This window comes from Procambarus clarkii, chromosome 25 (assembly GCF_040958095.1).
Source record: "Procambarus clarkii isolate CNS0578487 chromosome 25, FALCON_Pclarkii_2.0, whole genome shotgun sequence".
Taxonomy (NCBI): Eukaryota; Metazoa; Arthropoda; class Malacostraca; order Decapoda; family Cambaridae; genus Procambarus; species Procambarus clarkii.
In genome coordinates this window covers 3134662-3155134 of record NC_091174.1, presented here as the reverse complement: position 1 = coordinate 3155134, position 20473 = coordinate 3134662, and the positions used below count along the sequence as shown (strand labels likewise).

The following is a 20473-nucleotide window of genomic DNA, read 5'->3' as shown; positions in this document are numbered from 1 at the left end:
TAATTTGAGATACGTAATGAGACACTACTGGCATTCAGTTGGAAAGTATGGTCCGAGATCCTTACACACACACACAGCCAAAATCTTGCAAGAGTATGTGAGCAAGAACTGTAGCAGATAATAGACAAGCTAGAAGCTCTCCTCACCCATTGATATCCTCAACTAGGGCATTGTCAGTCAGGGCTGAATGATAATGTGTATGGGTAAGAAAAAATTGAGGTTAGTCCAAATGAGCACTGTATGTGCATCATCACGCTGTACACGCACCATTACCATGTCTGTTCAAGCAAAGGCTTCTTCAAGAACATGCCACAGCTGTGTGAATTAAGCATCTATTGAAGTTTGTACTTTACCATCTCCTAAATAAATTATTACAAGTACACAAAGCTATGTATAAATATATGTCTATCTTATATATGTACATGTACTGTACTACCCAGTTTTGTGACACATGCATTAATTAACCAGTAATCTTGGGAGATAACCCTACATGGTCTACATTGCTACATACAGCTATCACACAAATCAAATGAAAATCTTATATTAAAATGAGGATTTTCCATTCTTAAATCATTTACAATGCCACTTAATCATATGGCCAGACCTATCATATGCCCAGGCCTAAACAAATGGTTAATGTAACATTAATGAGCCACTTCTTACACAAACTAGATGGGAAAATAAAAATGTTCTGATGGGGATGTTAGCTCATACTATATATATACAGTACAGGCATTTTTGTATTAGCAACCCAAAATATCACAAACTAATTTATAAATCATGGGTTTTAGTTCAGTTCATCAAATTTGGTCCAGATAAACAGGGTTGCAATTTATTACACTTTAAAGTATATTTTCTAAGAATGAGAAAGAACCTTTCTAATTGAGTTGCATACAAGAAATGGCTCAAATGTTAACTATTTTTGGCACTTGAACTTGTAAGGCGGTATGTGATAGACAAATATTCCCCTCGCTATTTCTAATTACAAGCAGTAACCTACAAAAATCATTAATAATTATGCTAATCACATCCTGAAAGTATAAATAATACAAACTTTTTGAAATTGGTAATGATAAGGTAGATGAACCACTTAGAAAGCCTCGGTACAAAACCCAAACAGAGGTAATTACTTATCGTGGAGTGACAGATACACTGGATCACATAAAGGAGAAGTCGTCACTGTAATGCGCATGGTATATCAAAGACTACTTTGAATGTATAGCTGGCTGATGAAAACCGGTTCCTCAGCTAATTATGTGCCTCGGTATACCCCTCCACTTTACCACCCACAGGATGGTTGCATAAGGTTTTTTCTTTCGACTTGTATTCTGTACCTATTAATATATGCAACCCAATACAGACATAATTGTTAGTGAATTATTCAACCCATCTTCTTTGAGTATTCCTAAGTCACTAAACTGATTTACTAAATTGCCCAAACCTAACAAAACCCAAGGATTCACGAAAAGAAAACAGGACATCACATCAATTTTGCATCCCTCTACGATTTTTAATATGTACATCACTTTTTGGCCTCAGGATTTATGAAAAAATGCGATGTACTATTCGAGAGGACAGGTTGAATTATTTACTTAATACACTAGAATAATTTGTCTCAATAATTTGCTCTAATAATTCTCAGATTTTCATACTCTATATTTTAGGATCAAGTACAGTAAATGTTTCGTATAGATCAACTTCTTTTGAGTTACAATTACAGAAAGTGTCAACTACATCATTCATTGAGCCTATTATCTTTGCATATTCTGCTCAGCTGTGTAGATGATAAAATTAAATCATCCTTTGAGTTAATATGAACAGCAATAAGGAGAATCATTCAGTTGCCCCCCTAATAAGATGCTGGAAGGGTCACTGGAGACCACTATCCATCTCTTGATGCTCAACAAGTGCACAGCATAAACACAAAAGCCTTTTAAGCATACCAAGTGACTGCCAACAGAGGGTTCTTGCCCATTCCTCAGTCCTTAGTGTGGCACTTATGTCCACACCACCAGGTGGCAGTGTAATACTCACCTACAGTTATCAAGACAAACTTCCAAACATGATCTCTGACTTTAAACCTATCAGAGCACAAGCAGGTAGGCTTAGAGATGTAGGGTCCAGAGCAACAATGATTCAGTTCAGATGGGTGCTTTCCATATTCTCTCAGTCTAATTTCCAAACACTTGTATTTTATTCTCCTATAGAATTTAAGAATACTGAACCAAAAATATACCAGTGATACTAAGCAGTGCCTAAGAAAACTGAGGGGTTGAAGAAAACACCCTCACAATGTTCTTTATCACGCTTAAATCCCCAGTTAGGAAGTAGGTTCATTATGAGCAAAACATTGGAAAGTCTGTAATAAAGGTAAGAGACTGGTAGGGAGCTTCCACTGGCTGGAATAGGACCAATCAAAGATTTTCATTAAGAAATAGGAATGGAACTGGGTTAAGATAACCAGTCGAGAGCAAAGGGAGTCATGAAAGTTGTAGCCCCTTTCTGGCCACTACAAGAAGCACTCCGCAAACAACTGTCTTCAATTTCCATGAGTACACAAGAGGCTTCTTGATTAGAGGAAAGAGGCAAGGATTATCACCGACACCAACCGAGAAGAAACCTCCACTGCAATAATAGAAAGGAGCCACGATTGTGGTTCGCAAAGAAGTAAAAAAGTCACTGCAATGAGACTGCAGTCTGCATCCAATGTCCATTGTATGCAGTTCATACGCAACTAAGAAAAATCTTCTGGCAACTCATTCTATATTACATGAATGTACACTGAAGGAACCCCCTCAACACTGAAGCAAGATGGATCTCCAAACCTCGTGTTAGATCCAATCACTTCAGTGCAAAATAAGGCAATGTAATTACATGCCTTTATATTGGTACAGTATGTGCCTCACCCAAATCGAGACAACCGACTGTATCCCAAATAATGACGGCAGTAATTCCAGAATAATGAATATCCAGCTAGGGGGTATTCCTGCAACTCAATTCTCAAGTTATATTTTCTAACAATCAAGTTTATATTTATAGCAAGGTCTGAGTAGCCAATGATTAGCAAATGCCTAAAACAAGAGCTTGCATGTTTGCTGGATAAGATTTCCTTTGGGTCAAATAATATATGTATGTGAATTATTTATTTCTGACTGATGTCTTCAAGTGTATTTGTGAACCTACGACCAGTCAGGTAGATTATGACACTTAACAGTGCCCACAGAACATTTCATTAATTGCTTCATTATTAGTAGAGGTATAATCTATTAATCAAAGTGAGGCATATTCATTAAGTGATTCCCAGGATGTATGGAAAGAGAATTTAATGCTTGATAACTAGAATGGACGAGACAAGTGCTTGAGCACTTGCAAACTAGTAATATTTTCAAACAAAAATTATTGAACATAAAAGGGCATTTAGTACTTGTGTTGTGTGAAAGAACTTTAGTACTGTAATATAATTTTTCAATTATCATGCAATAATTAATTTGTAAATGTGTGAAGGCAGCAATATCTCATGAAAAACTGCATAATCACAAAATTCAATGCACAAGTTTGATATGTTATCTGAAAACCTTGGGATATGAAAATACACTGCATTATTGTATATTAATATTCGCATTTTATCACCTAGTTAAGATTCCGGGAGTTCTTCTTCTCCCCAAACCTGTCCCGAGGCCAGGCATGACTTGTGAGAGCTTTGTCCACCAGGATGTTGCTTGGAGCGGCCTGCAGGCCCACATACACACCACAGCCCAGTTGATTCGGCACTTCCTGAAGAAAACTACCCAGTTTACTCTTGAAGATGTCCACGTTTGTTCCAACAATAGTTCTTATGCTCGTTGGGAAGATGTTGAACAACTGTGGTCCTTTGATGTTTATACAATGTTCTCTGATTGTGCCTATGGGACCTCTGCTCTTCACTGGATCTATTCTACATTTCCTTCCACATCATTCACTCCAGTATGTTGATATTTTACTGTGTAGATTTGGGACCTGGGCCTCCTTTATTTCCCATGTGAATATTATTTTATATCTCTCCCATTTCCTTTCTAGGGAGTACAGTACAATCTTTATTCAGTGCACTATATGGGACCAGCCCCCAGTTCGTTGTGGGGGTGAATTCGTTGCAACAGGTGACCTTCAGGAGGCATTTGTGTCTGTCTTTTCTTGTACGCAATAAAAATGCATTATCATATTATATACTGTACCTATACAGTATATTACTACTCTACTAAAAATACTGTTATAGTTTTATTTATCTTACTGTTGGAGTACATATGTCCATTTTGAATTTTCATGGAGTTGTGTATACAGTATAGTAAATATGTACAGTACTGTATTATGCAATTAGCACTGTATTGATTATGTAGTTCTGTTGTTTGTTGTGTACTACAATATAGTTTATGAAAACTATTGTACACAAAATGAAAGTTGCAGTAATTTTAAACACTAACACTATGTACTTAAATTTAACACTTGTTCTAACTTACACACTACACAGGTTGTTCTAAATGTTTACATCACCTTTTGTGTTGGTTTCAGGTACTTAATGAGTCTCTGCCAATTTTCCTGTTTTGAATATTATGCCTATTCTTAAATCTTTCCAATCATTCTTCACTAGCTTGAAAATCTAGAATGTTCATCTTTAAACATCAATCGCATCATCATGGATGGATTGGTGGCTGACTGGCGGGCAGGCATCAGGCGGATGGGCGGCTATTTGGGCAGACAGTGTGGGTGGGCGGCTATTTGGGTGGGCTTCTGGGCAGGCAGATGGACGGCTAACACCAAGGAACTAGGTTTATACACCCTACAGTAGGCTAAAGTAAGCCAGATTCCAGTAAGAAATCTCTCAAATATTGGATTTATATCATATTACTGGTACATATTTTTGGGTTATATATTTAGTTTAGCAACATTATTAGGATAATAAGAGCTATAAATATACTTATTTTAGAAAGATTTATTAATTTTATTATTTCGAGGCCGTAGGTCACTGAACTGTAGCAACGAATTTGAATGAAAAGCACATGGTGCTGTGTGTACAGGGGATAGACCTGTCCACACGCACTCCAGTTGTTTCATCACAGAAAATGTCTTTAAGGGGATTTCACCACATGTAGCTAGCTATTCACGCTTCAGCCTTTAAATTAATTTACAAAGATAGGTGTGCCAAAAATCAGCGAACAAAAATCATTTAAACTCGGTCGTTCACTTCTTGTGTGGACCACTCTGGCTGGTGTTCGGTTAATATGGTTTATTTATTGTGTGGACCAGTCTGGCTGGTGTTTGGTTAATATGGTTAACTTCTTGTGTGGTTCACTTGTCCACTTGTGTGAGCCAATTTGTCGTATGAAGGAATTATTAACAACTTGTGATATACAGGTAATGGGAAAGTTTTCCACCAGTCTGTAAACTCTGTCCCAACATCGCAAGCAAATCCACACATCCCCCTACTTCGGCGAACCAGAGTTTGCCGAAACAGGTGAGTAAATCTGGCCTGAAAAGTGTGTGACCTAGCCAGAGATTTGCTGAATCGGGGTACGCCGAATTGAGGTTGTACTGTGTATTTGGAGAGCTTTGAGACGATCCCAATAGGTTAGGCACTTTATTATGTCTCAAGAATCTGTACACCAGTTGATTGACAGTTGAGAGGCAGGACCAAAGAGACAAAGCTCAACCCTTACAAGCACTACTAGGCGAGTACAACTTGGCGAGTATGTATGCTGTGTGTGTTCTCTGTATTCCCTCTATTTCAGCAATCTCCACTGCTCTGAAGGGGAAAGTGAATATTGAACAGTACTCAAGATAGGACAGCACAAGTGATTTGAATAGTACAACCATTGTGATGGGATCCCGGGATTTGAAGATCCTCGTAATCCATTCTATAATTTTTCTGGCTGATGCTGTATTTGTTAAGTAACGCTCTCTAAATATTAGGGTGTCAGACATCATTATTCTCAAATCCTTTACATTCTGCTTTCCTACTATGGGCAGATTTGAATGTGTTTTGTATCCTGTATTTTGTTTAAGATCCTCATTTTTACCATACCTGAGTACCTAAGAATTTATCACTGTCAAGCATGTTATTTTCTGCTGCCCAGTCAAAAATTTTATTATTACAATATCTGCTTATAGTTTCTCAATGTCTTCAACAGAAGAAATTTTCATGCTGATTTTTGTGTGTCATCTACAAATGATATGAAGTTCTGACTTGTATTTTTATCTATATCTAAGAATAAGGAAGAGCAGTAATGCACGGACCGTGCCCTATGGTACAGAACTTTTAACTGCGCTTGGACTATTTTGTGACACTTTTTTGCGTTTGTGTATCAGATGTGTTAAATCAGGGTTCACTTGCATAACTTTTATGTCAGCGAGCTACTACATTCCTGTTTATTTTATCAAGCCTTGAGACAATCATTTAAATGCCATACATCCTTGTTCTGTGCCAGTGAGGGTTACATATACATTAACATAGGCAAGCAATACATTACCATCACATTAGACATCATTCGCTTCCCAATTTCTATATAATGCAGTCTTATGTACACATCTACACCATTTGTAATTTCCAGTAAGCTGTTATTCCATGCAAAACCTACTTGTAAGTTATTTAATACTGCATACAATAGTAGTCTACTGCCAGAGATTTGAAGAATAACAAAAAATGTTAAATAATAGTGTACAATGTGTTAAAGAGAGGAGTTGTACATTATCAAGTCTAACAAGTTTTCCTAGAAATGACTTTTTTTCATACCTTCTAAAGCATGCTCAATTTTCTTGAGGTTGCGAAGGATGCCAGCCAACTCCCGGGAAGTGGATCGGCTTTGACCGGTGGTTAGCGTCTGGTCACTCTCGCTAAGATGTGCAAGCACTGCCTCAAGCAAAGCTGCACGATCTCCTTCCTCATCATACTGGGATCTGAAGAACAATGACAGTGCATTAAAATACAAGTGTAATCTCCCGCATGTTCTGATGAACATTACCATTACAGTTATCATCGTTACCCTGTTTTCTACTACTATGAATACCTCCTCTCCCCCATTTTGACATGTTTTAGTGTCCCACTATCCCCTTACATAAAGACTGACCTTTCTCAGAATGGAACCCACAATAGTTGCCCAACTCTAGGGGTACCTATTTCCTGCTGGTAAACAGAAGTATTAGGTGTAGGGAAATGCAAGACTTGTCCTACCCGAGAATTGAACCCGAGACCATTCAGTCGAGAGCCAATTGCACTACTGGTCACGAGCGTTTCTACCATTTAAATTTGGTAGTAACAACACACTAATATCAAACTGTTTCCATTCAGTCCAGTTCATTGCCACTTCTGGTGTGTTAGTGACATGCCCATCTGCTCACCATATTTGCTCATCTGTATCAGCAATCCACTGCTCATTCTCCTCTCTTATTCCCTTATACTTTCTTCACTAACCTTATCCAATCATAGTACACTTTCCTTAGTTTTATCAGGGTTATCTCTCAAATTTAGTAAAAAATTAAACTTTGAAAATAAAAATAATGTGTATACATTTGTATACAGTATACAATTTTGCTGCAATCTTACCTCATTTACTTTAGTTATTCCATTATTAAATTGGTAATAAATGGTAAAATGTTTATATATATGACATACGAATGGGAAGACACAGCTTAGGGATGCAAGTGATTCCATAAGCTTATTTCTATGTGGTGAAAAAGTATCTCCTGTGTTCTGTCCTACATTGTGGCTTGTTCAGTTTGAAGCTGTTGCCCCTTGTGGGTACCAACCTCTTTCCTGAATGACTGACCCTACTTCAAATGAATGAAATCATTAAATGACTTCAATTGCAACAAAATTGTCAACAAAACAGCCCAAAGTCAATTTTCCCCCTTAACATCATAAACTCCTGTATGCTAATCCCCACAATAACCATGCCTACCTGAATCAATCAAACCTACACTATATGGCCTTGCCTTGAACCATATATGGACTAACATACACCCCTCTCACCCCTGGCATAATCACAGAACAACTGGTCACTATCCTACCATCCTCATAGAAAACATGAATAAAACACTATTGAATATCAAGAACTTAACCTTCAGACTACACAGTGAAACACCAAAAGACAACCTCGTAAATGAGCTTCACAATATAAACTGGAAATCCAAATTGAAAAATACATGTAACAAATTCCTTAATTTGATATCTTACTCACAAAAACTTTAAGCCTATACATAGTAACTAATGTACACTACATAAGCTGGTATTAGAACATAGATTATGAACGGTGATCAATTGGGAGGTCCAAATGAAGGTGACCGCATGGTACTAGCCAAGGGAAAAAATCTAATTAGTGGTATTTGAATGTGCGGCATCACTGTCAACATTACAGTCAAATTCCCCGTCCCACCAAGGTTGGTCATAGTTGGTGATCCCACCAACCTGTTTTCCCTTTTCCATAATGGGATTTACTTACTTTAGTTTTTGCAGAAGTGTTTCAGAGGTGGTGCGAACCTTGACAGAGAGCGAATGAATTGTGGAAATGACCAAGTTATCTAAAGCTTCCATCTTGGCTTTAGATCTACCCGACACCATGCCTCGAGTGCTGCCCAATGGGGATCGCTTTCCCTCACTGCCAGATTCATCCAAAGATGTCTGCAAGTAAATGTGAAAATTCTGAAATTCATATACAGTATATAAAAAATAAAATAAAATTATATACATGAATTTAGAAATGTATGAGTGTTTTGCATCTGATCACTGGGTTTTGTTTATTTGTTAGTGAGCTGTACTAGTTATCTAATCACTATGGGTCTGAAGTATTCATTACCTTAACTTTGATCTACCTATGCTGCAATTACTGCAAATTTTTTTTTTTTTTTTACCAGCACAGTATTACAAAGTTAGACAGCTTTATGAATCTGATGATGATTTGTAAGCAAAACAAAATGAAATGATGTAAATGGCCAGTAACCCTTCAGCCACAAAATATACATATATTTTATCCATGTTTTGCCATGTAGGCAATGTTGCTGCAGTTATCATATTGATGTTTAGCCATGTAGTGATATTAGAGTTCTGCCTCTGATATCAACTGATGGTTCTTTAGCTCATACACGCTAATGAACAAATCTAATTTTTTTGTTGGTACAAATGGATACTGTAACTTGCAAAATTTTTAGCAAAGGTTTCTAACTTCAAAATATAAACTAGCATTATATTTTTTTTAAACATAGCATTAAAAATATAGCGATGTTATGCTAAAAAATTGACTTTGTTTACAATATAGGAGAGAGCCGGCATGCTTCAGACAGCAGGATGTTCTAAATGGGTTCCTTCTGTCAAGAGAATTTGTCCAGCAACAAAGAGATCGAAGCACAGTATACGCTGTTCTGATGGTCTTAATGCACTATTTCCTTCAATCTAGCTTCACACATTTGTGGTGTTAAATTTGTCTTTTTATGCAATTCAAAGCTTATTTCTGCAATGTCTCAAGCCATGAATCTGCCTGACTTGTCTTGCATACAAAATTGGCCAACTTTTAATATTTCATGTACTCTTTTTTTTTTTAAATTTTATGTATTTTTGAAATTATAAATATGTTTTGCACATATCAATATTGTTTAATATGTAATGTAACTTACTTATACCTACATACAAACATTCCTTCTCAAGTCTGAAACGTTCAATCCACGTGTCGGGAACTACAGTACCATCCATTTAACACCAGACAATTTATACATCTTAAACTAGATATTAATACCTTGTATGTTTACTAACGGTTTTAAAGGTCACAGCAAAACAACCCAAGAAATTTATCTGTACTCTGGCACAATACAAACAGGTCTACCTGCAATACCCAATTTAATACACACATTAAACAAAGTGTCCAAAGCATACCAGCCCCCTTCTATAGCAATTCCTGAGTAATTATGAATGTAAAAAGTATCACAGCGTACATACAAACACGCTCCTCAGCCGCATGTGGGCTGTGGCGGCAAAATCGGCCTCCGTGGATGACTTTGTGAGTGCACCAGACCAACACTATGGCAAGGAGAATTTTGTTTGTATTATTTTATCCCATTCTCTTCATATTACTTCTAATAATGTGTTTAAGTATCCACATGGGAAAAAATATGCATAAAAAGCCGCAGCCGAAGGGTTAAATTTGAGACAGGCCCATGAATTTGAAATGAGAATAAGAATACAAAAAAAAATAGAAATACTCGTTACCCAAGGACTGAACGAACAGCAAATAGTACCGACCCCTATGTATGGGTGCAAGATGACATTGCATACATGAAAAGTAAAGAGTTAGAGCCATAGAAATGGACAATTTGAGAAGCATGTGCAGTGCTAGAAAAATAGATGGATCAAGGAGTGAAAATGTCAGATGTAGTGCATAAGTCTTGACTGCAAAACTGAGAAGTACTGAAATGGTTTAGCCATCTTAAATGGATGATGGTGGACGTTATGAAATGTTAGTACAGTATTTTGTGAATTTGAGGGTAAGAGGAGAGGCAGGCAATGATAATGAAGATCGACGATAACATGGAGTGTAAGTCAGCTGAAATTAAATGTGAATACAACGTAGGAATACGATATATACAAGGCCGAGTGGAAATAGTTTTTAAGACGTGAATGTGGTTATACACTACTGTACAGTAAAAAAAATCATGAGGGGGGCCCCTTATAAAGGCCCCTTATATACATACATATGACCTTATAAAGACGTAAGGTCCTGCTATGTATGACTGCTGGAATGTGGTGGTGTTTGTCTAATTCTCATGCTGCATAGTGTGAATTAAGTAATGCATGGACAAATTATTTCTATTTTTAAATATCTACAATCAACTTCCACTACAGTATTCACCTTTTCTCTGGGTTTATGCCTCCTTACTCCATGAAAATGGGAAACAGGGTAATAACAATGAATGAATGTAGAAAATGAATCATGCACAGTGAGCAACAAGAGCACTCCATGAATCACAGACGGCAGGCACTGGAGTAAAACGAAGCAAGTGTGTAAAGAACACTGATGTAAAAGAGGAGTGCATATGTTTACTTCATACATTTATTTCAATGTCAAACATACAATACACACATACAATACAATACAATGCACACATACAATATTTACATGGTTAAAATTATATATTTTCCAAAAGATTGTACAGTATGTATACAATACAGTATAAAATCTCAATTAATACAGCGCAGTATATCATGAAAAGCCCCCAACTTATTAAGGGCCTACCGAGGTTCTATATTTAAAACTTGCAACACATAAGGTGAGCAAGATAATGAAATTAAGTTACATATATTGAAACAGCAATTGTTCATTCATTACAAAATACTGTACTCATTGCTATCAATGTGACCTTATGTCTTGGAATAGTCAATGACGGTTGGACAAATTTACCCATAGTATTTAAACAAAATATGCCAATTGATTTACTACACCAGGTTTTCAGTCACTGCTGGATAGCCAAGTCTAACAAAAGAATTTTGTCCAGACCTCATTTTGCCCAACAGGTAAAGATGGGGTCTCAAAATTTGTAGAGGAAGACATACCAATTTCAATACCACGAGAATTCCATAAAGAATTAATGCATACCTTCCTAGTTGGAGATCCCAATTGACCTTCACCTTCGTCCGAGAGTGCATATGATGCTCTTCGAGCCCGGGCTGAAGACAATGTCGTCTGTCGTGCCGGAGAGGTGGTGTGGGGAGATGACAACTGGTGCGGAGAAGTTGGAGATCTTCTCAGCGGAGAACAGTGAGGTACAGGATGAGCTTGCTGAAATGTTATAATAATGATTATGTCTTATATTAAAACAACCTATGAATTTGGTTAGAGAGCAGTATGGGGTATCCCCTTTCAAACAAAATATGAACATCCTTGAAAAATTCACACATAACCAAACATGCACAAGCACTTTTCTTATAACCTCCCATGAATCTATACTGAGGAAATCCTTAATTATTATTATTATTTCTTGATAGATGCACAAGTTACATGCTTTAATTATACATTATTATACATATCGATTCCTCTCTGGCAATCCAGAGGAAATGCTCACAGCATCCATGGTTCCTGCCCGCCATCTGAGAAGCCGGAAGAGCTTTACAACTTGTGATAAGTAGCCTTGTACCCTGCATGTAACCAATGTTGTAACCCTTTTTGTGTAATGAAATTTTAAAATAAAGTTAGATATATATACACACACACTAAAAGAATATAGGAGGTAAGAGAAGAAAATATAACAGTGTTCAGTGAGGATCCACAAGGTCTTCTCTGAGTACTCTATTTATTACCACCTTACTCTTTAGTTATTACCACCTCTGGTGCAAGTGTAGGGACCCATAGCCTCGGAGAAGAAAATAGAATATCCATGGGAAGGATAAGAATTGCCTCAAAGATTACAGGCAAGACAGAATGAAGAAAAAATAGACAGGTACAAGAAAAGGTAAAAAAAAAAAAAAAGTCAAAACATGAAACAAAAGTGTTCATGACGAGGGCAAGTGGAGGTCAGCACTGAGTGGGCTCAGAGTAATCAGAGAAAAGACCCGTCAGAAGGAATGAGCATTCACTTTACATCCTACCCCCCCCCCCCCAGTAGGTCTTCCACGGCCAAATAGCCCACTACTGTCGCATTCTATTTTTAAACTTCCGAGGATGCTTGAACCATTTCTCAAACCAAATGCAGCTGTAAATTGCTTACCTCTTCCTCTAGAGAATACGGGCCATCATCCTCACTTGTGTAGAGATGGTTTGGTCTTCGTGGCCAGCGACCACCAACTCCCATTCCTTCCGTACCGTGAAAAGATGCTGAACGCAACAGAGACCCAGGAGGACTGTAAAACAAAATACAATTGTATTTATTACATTAATTCACAAATAAAAAATTTAATTACAAATTCTTAACTATTTTGTAGTTATATACAGATAATGTAAATAAAAAAACAGCATTGAATGTATTGAAATGCCAGTTTATGGGTGAACACCAGAAGCTCCCTGAAGCTATCTTACTGATCAAGTAATTACCTAAGTGTAGTTACAGGATAAGAGCTACGCTGGTGTCCCGTCTTCACAGTACTCTGTCATATAACCTTTTGAAACTACTGATGGTTTTGGCCTCCACCACCACCTCGCCTAACTTGTTCCAACCGTGTACCACTCTGTTTGCAAAAGAAAACTTTCTAATATTTTTTTGGCCCTTCTGTTTCCTTAGCTGGAATCTGAGTCCTCTTGTTTGTGAAGTTGCTGGTTTCTGGAATTCCTCTTTGTCAATTTGGTCTATTCCTGTTAGTATTTTTCAAGTGGTGATCCTATCACTTCTTTTTCTTCTATTTTAATTTTGGCATGTTAACACCTCTAGTCACTCCTCGTAACTCTTGTTTTTCAGTTCTGGAAGCCATTTTGTAGCATGCCGTTGCACCTTTTCCAGTTTATTGATGTGCTTCTTGAGATATAGGACCATACAACTGATGCATATTCCAATTTTGGTCTCACAAAAGTCATGAACAGTTTTAGTATTTCACCATCCATGTAATTAAAAGCAAATCTGAAGTTGGAAAGCGACGTATATGCTCCTCTCACAATGTTCTTTGTGGGTTCCACTGGCGACAGCTTACTATTAAAAACCACCCCTAGGTCTCATTCTTTATTAGAGTTCTGTAATTCCTTTCCACATAATTTGTACTTTAGAGTACAAATTATGTGGAAATTTGAAGGTATTATATGAACTATAAATTTTCTTTGTACTAGTAGTTATCAACATGCCCGTGTAAATGTGGTGAACGTACCTTGGAGATCTATCCGACGAACTTATGGTATTGCCTTGAGGCAGCTTATCACTTTTCTTATCAACTTTTTTTCGTCCCTCTGCTGCAGCTTTCATTGGATCATAATTTTTACGCCGTTTCCAATTTTGAAAATCGACTTCCTTAGCAGACAGTGTAGAGTTGGAGCGAGGTGCACCTCTCCTCGTACCTGACGCAAGCTCTTTTCTCACATTTGTCCGTGATGGTGATTTGGAGACAGCCTGTTGAAATACAAACACAAAGCTGTGAAACTTTATTTATTGCATATACTGTACTCTGTACTGTGTATCATACTATTAATATATTATGTAGAATTTTGAATGAATTTTTCTTTACATTCAAGAAGAATGTAAAGAAGGAAGTAGCAAAACATTGGTACACTGTACCAATGGTTTGCTACCTCCTAGTTTACCAATTCTAAAACCCTTCCCCCCCCCCCCCCACTCACACTTCTTCAAAACCTCCATGTCATTCTTGCATCATCCCTTCAAATTTATGAAAGAACAGTCATTGGAATTAATTACAGGTACACATTGTGGTTATATACAACTGCCTGAAGATGATCCACATTTGATCACAGCATCTTCATACCCCTGAGAAACCCGTCTCTCACACCAGGTCTGAGAAGCCCCAATTAAGAACCCCTGAACTTGGACAAGAAAGACCCTATTTTATGTCCTGAACTGTGACTGTAATTGCGGCCTATCTTATGAGGTACACAGGATAAAAAATGTAATTGGTTGAAATAATGCAAAGATTTAATATTTTATCATAAATGTATCTGAGGGCTAGTGAGGAGTGAGAAACTATATATAGAATTCTAAGAATTAATAGTTCTAAGTTCTAAGAATAAATATAGGGAGATTATTCTTGAAGCTTGAGGAACTGCCAATATCCTTATAATTAGGAAATATAACTTTTCCCCTAAATAAATCCCATTGAATTCAGGGATCAAAAGGTATCCTATGATTTACCATATATGGTAAAAAAAATACATTATATATGGTTGGATGAACAATGCCCAACTTCTCTACAGTATTCCATACAAAATGGCAAGTCAAAATTGATAACGCTTACTGTCGTGGACGCAGAATGGGGCAACCGCAAACTAAACCTTCCACCGTCTCCTCTACTGAAGTCGTTGGAACTACTTTTAGGCGTCGTTGCCTGCGAATGAGAACCACCTCGAGACGTCTGTCCCCCCTGATGACTCTTACTCTGGGCGAGAGGAATCTTACGACTTGCTGTCAAGTTGCCAGCACTAGAGGGTCTTGCAATCTTTTTCTTATCAACAGGTGATGGGGCCTTGTGCTGCTGCTGAGCTGGCTCCTCACTTGCCAGACGAGCTCTTCTCAAGCTGCAAAATTAATGAAGCTACTGTAATATAGTAGTAATATACAAACACATTATCACTACCCTATTTCCCCTTTCACAGAGTGGGCAGGCATCAGGATGGGAAGAGGTAAGTAAAGGACAAGAAGGTTAATGACATTAAAAAAACAATTAAATGTCACTGCATTCATTATTACACAATGGCTAAACAATCACTCCAGCAGCAAGCCAGCGGACAGCACGCTGGACTTGTGATCCTGTGGTCCTGGGTTCGATCCCAGGCGCCGGCGAGAAACAATGGGCAGAGTTTCTTTCACCCTATGCCCCTGTTACCTAGCAGTAAAATAGGTACCCCGAGTGTTAGTCGGCTGTCACGGGCTGCTTCCTGGGGGTGGAGGTCTGGTCGAGGACTGGGCCGTGGGGACACTAAAGCCCCGAAATCATCTCAAGACAACCCCCCCACCCACAAATGTTTCATAATATCCAACTTTCAATTGAGAATTTGAAGTGTTTAGCTTGTGAAAACATTTGACTTTTGAAACATTACCTTAATAATTTGATAAATATTTCAACTTTTTTTTTATTTTGTTGGATTTAAGAAGCCTTTTCTCACATCATTTACAACAGTTGCTGATTTGGCATTTAACCTTATATTGTTGTAGTTACCAATATTCAGCGCAACACATGCACACACATACACACACAAACCAAACACACAATATACAAGTAAAAAAAAATTTAATAAAAGCGTAAGATTAAATTATATTAAAAATTTTTTAAATTTAAAGTTATATTTTAAAGTTCTAAACCAAATTCTAAAGTAGGTTACAGGCTCCAGATTAGATTGAAAATAATTTAGAATCGGCTCGAGACAATTTTAGTAATTATTCGTACATTTCTGGCCATTATTTAATGGCATTTATATTCTTAGACAACCACGTTAAGTCTAACACCAAGCCAAAACTGCTTACAACAGACCTCATGCCTGATGATTAAACATACATATCGATTGTTTATTTTATATATATATCTATATCTCGATCTTCTAACTGAAATTAGATCAGAGCTTGTAATCAAGTTTAGAATTTGGATAGGTGTGACTTAAAGATATTGAGATAATAAATATAAATGCATAGCAGCTACTGTGGCAATACTAGGGACACGTGATGATTCCTTTAATTAGTAACTTATATAACAATTGTAGCACCAACTGCACCAAAACTAAGGACCGTGATATTTTTTTTTAATTAGCCCATTACTGTAATATTCAACTAATTGTAGACTACTGAACAATAAAATTGACTAAGTGTTTGTGCTACTATACCTAAAGGCTCTATTGAACTTGAGGGGAGGGTTATTATCAGTGGGCTTGCGACTATCCTTAATGGGTTCACTGGCTTCACTACTGCTATCTGACTGTAGGCTGTTGTCTTCCTTGCCAGCTGTATAAATATCGTACCCACTGTCCGACACTATAGATCTCTCCCTCTTGAAATGACTTGTTAGCTTGAGTCTAGTCTCCAGTGCCAGTGGATCAGCTTTTCGAGGACTAGTTGCCACTGGAGGTGTCTTCGGCAGGCCATCAATACCAGCGAGCTTCAGTTTGGTCTTCAGCTGGGAGCCAACCGTTTTCAAGAGTCTGTCGTCGTCGTCGTTGATGGGATATGAAGTGCTAGTGTCCAGGTCAGAATCTCCTCCAGAGTCGTGCGATTCAAAGGATGAGCCCCTGAGGCCCAATGGAATGCCTTTGTTCATATCAACTCGGGCCTGAAGAGAAGTGACAAGTTGCTCAGTGTCACGGAGAAGAGACTCTGTATCGCGGCTGTAGTCAATTTGCCCCAGAACTGGGGAGCTAAAAAGCTCCTGGTGCTGCTGAAGGAAAGAGGAAGTTATTCAAACAATTCATAGATACCAAGACATAATTGTATGCAATAATTAGACCTACTCCATAAAATAAGTACTATAGTACTACTGTACTTGCATAAATTAAAACTAGAATAATGTGGTTAAAAAGAAGACAAATGTTTTGATTATAAACATAAAATTGAGCAAAGCAATTTGCTGGTCCTCTAAGTCCCTCTGATTTCCTGAACAGATCATGCAATGAGGCTAAGTGACATACTGCACAGCACAGAGAGCTTTCAAACTGCCCATAAGATCACATGGGTGCTACAGAGTGCTAGAGTTCCATTCAGCACAGGTGGCTTTTCATTTCACAAAATCAAAGTCCTACAGAACCACTCTGTCATTCAACTCTGCAACAGCATTGTAAGCAGCTTTTCCCATGAGGGTTGAAGATAGGGTGAACTTCCCAAAACAGACAATTTACATGTAACTGAATGAACCACTTTCTGGCCATTCTGTGCTGGAATGCGTTCTCCAGTGCTTCCTAACACTTACATATTGATCTTGCACAGTATAAAGTTGTGGCATAAATGGTACCCTAACTGACAATATTCCTGTCCAAGGTAACATTAGAATATGCTTTAGACAGCAGCCGAATGTGATGCCTCAAAAACCCAAAATAAATTATGAATGGAATCCAAAGCAATATTTTAGTGTCGGCAGGAACAAATCTTGCAGTTGGATAGGGCAACATTGAAGGAACCAGCCCCATAGAAAATATTTCAATACCCTTGCAGTTATACTAGTACTAAGGACCGCTGGAGGTTATTCAGCTAAAGGGAGCTAATTAAAGCATAAATTAGACACTGAGAAAGGCTTTACAAGCCCTCTTTAGCAATGCACCCACTCCTCCAGCCACCAAATGGCAGTGCTTGAACCTGGTCTACCTAACCAAACCACCTTACATTATCCCTGATGAATGAAATAATTTCATTACAGTCTCCCGAGACTGATGAATGCCTACTCCTACTACTACTACTATTTTATTTTGGTTCTCTGTTTTTCTGACACTGGAATGAGTGAGAAGGCTTGGTGAGGTGGATTTCATCAGGTGCTGCCATGTGGAGTTAGGAGGAGGAAGAGAAGGCAGCCATTAGTTTCCCCGAGGCTCTTCTTGTGCATTAACAAAGTTGTCAAGGAAGGTTTGTAACCGATTTTCTTTTAGTGAGATTTGAGCTTTCTACTGTTCATTTAGGCTGGATGATATCTGAGTGCTTCACTTACACAGACGTATGACCCAGTGGCACCGATACCTCAAACGTCACCATGCATTATTCTCTCTCCTATACTCAGTGTAATCCTACTTAAAATAGCAACAAAGCATTATAATTCAGAAATAACCATGCAACCTAGCTACATTGTTATAAACTATAGTCTATTAAATAATAGGCTATACAATACAATTACTTTATTATGTCTGATCATATTTTACCAGTTTTAACTAATAAAGTGACTAACACTCGCTAGTAGCACCACCTATTTGAACCAAAAATGTATAGCATTGCATTTGAGCTATCATAGCATCCCTAATAGAACTAACTTGAGCCATAAATGCCACAATTGAAAATACTGTATTCACAGCATATTTTCAAATGATCATGCCACATAAGCACACACTCAAATTGAAAAATACATGTATAAAACATATAGAAGAGGAAAGACTGGAGTATGCTCGGTAAAGAGGATGTTACAGGGTGAAGATCAAGCTGTATCGAGTAATGACAGGTTCCCAAAGGTTTGAGACAGAGCACAGAGAGGAGCAAGTTAACAAGAGTGCGTGACACACACACACCAAAGACTATATAAACAGCGTGACACACAAACACACACCGGAGACCATATAAACAACCAAACGCCCATGCATGACAAGAAGAATAAGAGGTGAGGGACAAGAGGAAAAGTAAAGCATGTGTGGCTTGGATAATATTTTCACCCACATTGTGCCATTCTTTGTAATGGTGACTTATGTTCATCATTATAATGGTCTATCATAGACAACGTAAAAATTTTCTTCTGTAATGAAGGGCTTGTGATAACCTGTCTGATTCTGTGGGTTACAGGAATTCAGTTCAACAGCAGCCCATTTAAGATTTTGACACAACTTTTATAACAAAGTTTGAAATGTAGCACATCCCTTTTACTATACAGTGACACCTCGGCTTATGAATGCCCCGCCCCTATTTATGAACTTTCGGGATACAAGCCCAATTTCTTCGAAAAATTTGAATCGGGTTAAGAACTTTGCCTTGGGAAATGAGTTTGTTGATACGCGTATGGGCCAACCTAGCGCGTAGTGGCATGGGGATCGTGCCTCAGTTTACCAGTGGCTCCCACCAAGTGACAATTGCACCTAAATTCTTTGTAAAGAATTTCAGTGCTTTCGGATTTTTGGGTATTTCAACATAAAAGTAATTATACATCGTGCCATGGGTCCCAAGAAAGTCAGCTCAAGTCAACCAGGAAAGTCAGTCATTCAACCTAAGAAAATAGTTGTGAGTAAAGGCAGTAGAGGATGTCCCTTCCTCATTAAGAAAATGTGTGAAGTATGGGAAGAACTGCAAAGTTCTGTTGAAAAAACTCACCCAGATAAAGCTGTAGCAGGCTGTTGCAAAAACCTTTTAAATGACAATGTGATGTCTTACTACAAACAAGGGTTAAAATGTAAGGAAAAACGAGTTCCTTTAGACAGATTCTTAGTAAGACAAGCAAGCAGTGAGCCACAAGCAGGTCCTAGTGGTATGTAGACAAAACATGCCAGAGAGTGCACCCCTGAGAGGTCATCACTGCCTGATGTTATAATGGAAGGGGATTCCCCTTCCAAACATTAACCTCTCCTTCTCCCCCCTTCTTATTGTCAATAGGAGTCATCGGTAAAAGTAAATAATAACTTGCACATACTTTAGTACTGAAGATTTGGGTGAATTAGGTATAAAATTTACTTTGAAGTTAATGTTTTTGAGAGTGTGGAATGGATTAATTCAAATTTACATTATTTCTTATGGGGAAATTCACTTCAGTTTACGAATTTTCGGCTTACGAACCATCTCTGCGAACGGATTAAATTCATAAGCTGAGGTACCACTGTATTTCCTATACAACCAAACTTAATAATGTAAAGGTGAAAATATTTATGAAGTAATCCGAGAAGAATATAAATATTCTGTGCTATGGAAAAATAAAGCATTAAAATAAGAAATTCAAAATAAAGCAGATTTATAATGAACAACTCCATTATAGATATCTGACAAGAACTAACTATAATAAGAAATAAGTCTAGAAAATCCATCACTGACAAAAACTGCATAAGCAACATCAAATAGAAGATGCAACAAGTTAAGAAGTTTGCATTCAAGCTTGTAATACAGTGTCTAATTTTTATTTGTATTTGTTTCAGTGTTTTTATATTTTATTTTGTCA

General features: G+C 37.6%; 1 protein-coding gene across 13 annotated transcripts in view; it reads right to left on the bottom strand.

Moving 5' to 3' along the window:
* LOC123756416 (dentin sialophosphoprotein) overlaps positions 1–20473 on the bottom strand; it is a 170538-nt gene that overhangs the window by 7247 nt on the left and 142818 nt on the right. For 4 of the 13 annotated variants that reach the window (XM_069331165.1, XM_045739555.2, XM_069331159.1 and 1 more), the window contains 8 exons: positions 16476–17023; positions 14897–15176; positions 13802–14040; positions 12718–12850; positions 11610–11792; positions 9956–10036; positions 8469–8647; positions 6764–6927 (listed from right to left, as the gene is read on the bottom strand). In XM_069331165.1, coding sequence (XP_069187266.1) covers positions 6764–6927; positions 8469–8647; positions 9956–10036; positions 11610–11792; positions 12718–12850; positions 13802–14040; positions 14897–15176; positions 16476–17023 — 1807 coding nt within the window. Of the gene's footprint in view, positions 1–146; positions 184–6763; positions 6928–8468; positions 8648–9955; positions 10037–11609; positions 11793–12717; positions 12851–13801; positions 14041–14896; positions 15177–16475; positions 17024–20473 lie in introns of all 13 variants that reach the window. The other 9 variants (XM_069331163.1, XM_069331164.1, XM_069331160.1 and 6 more) reach the window with 8 other exon arrangements.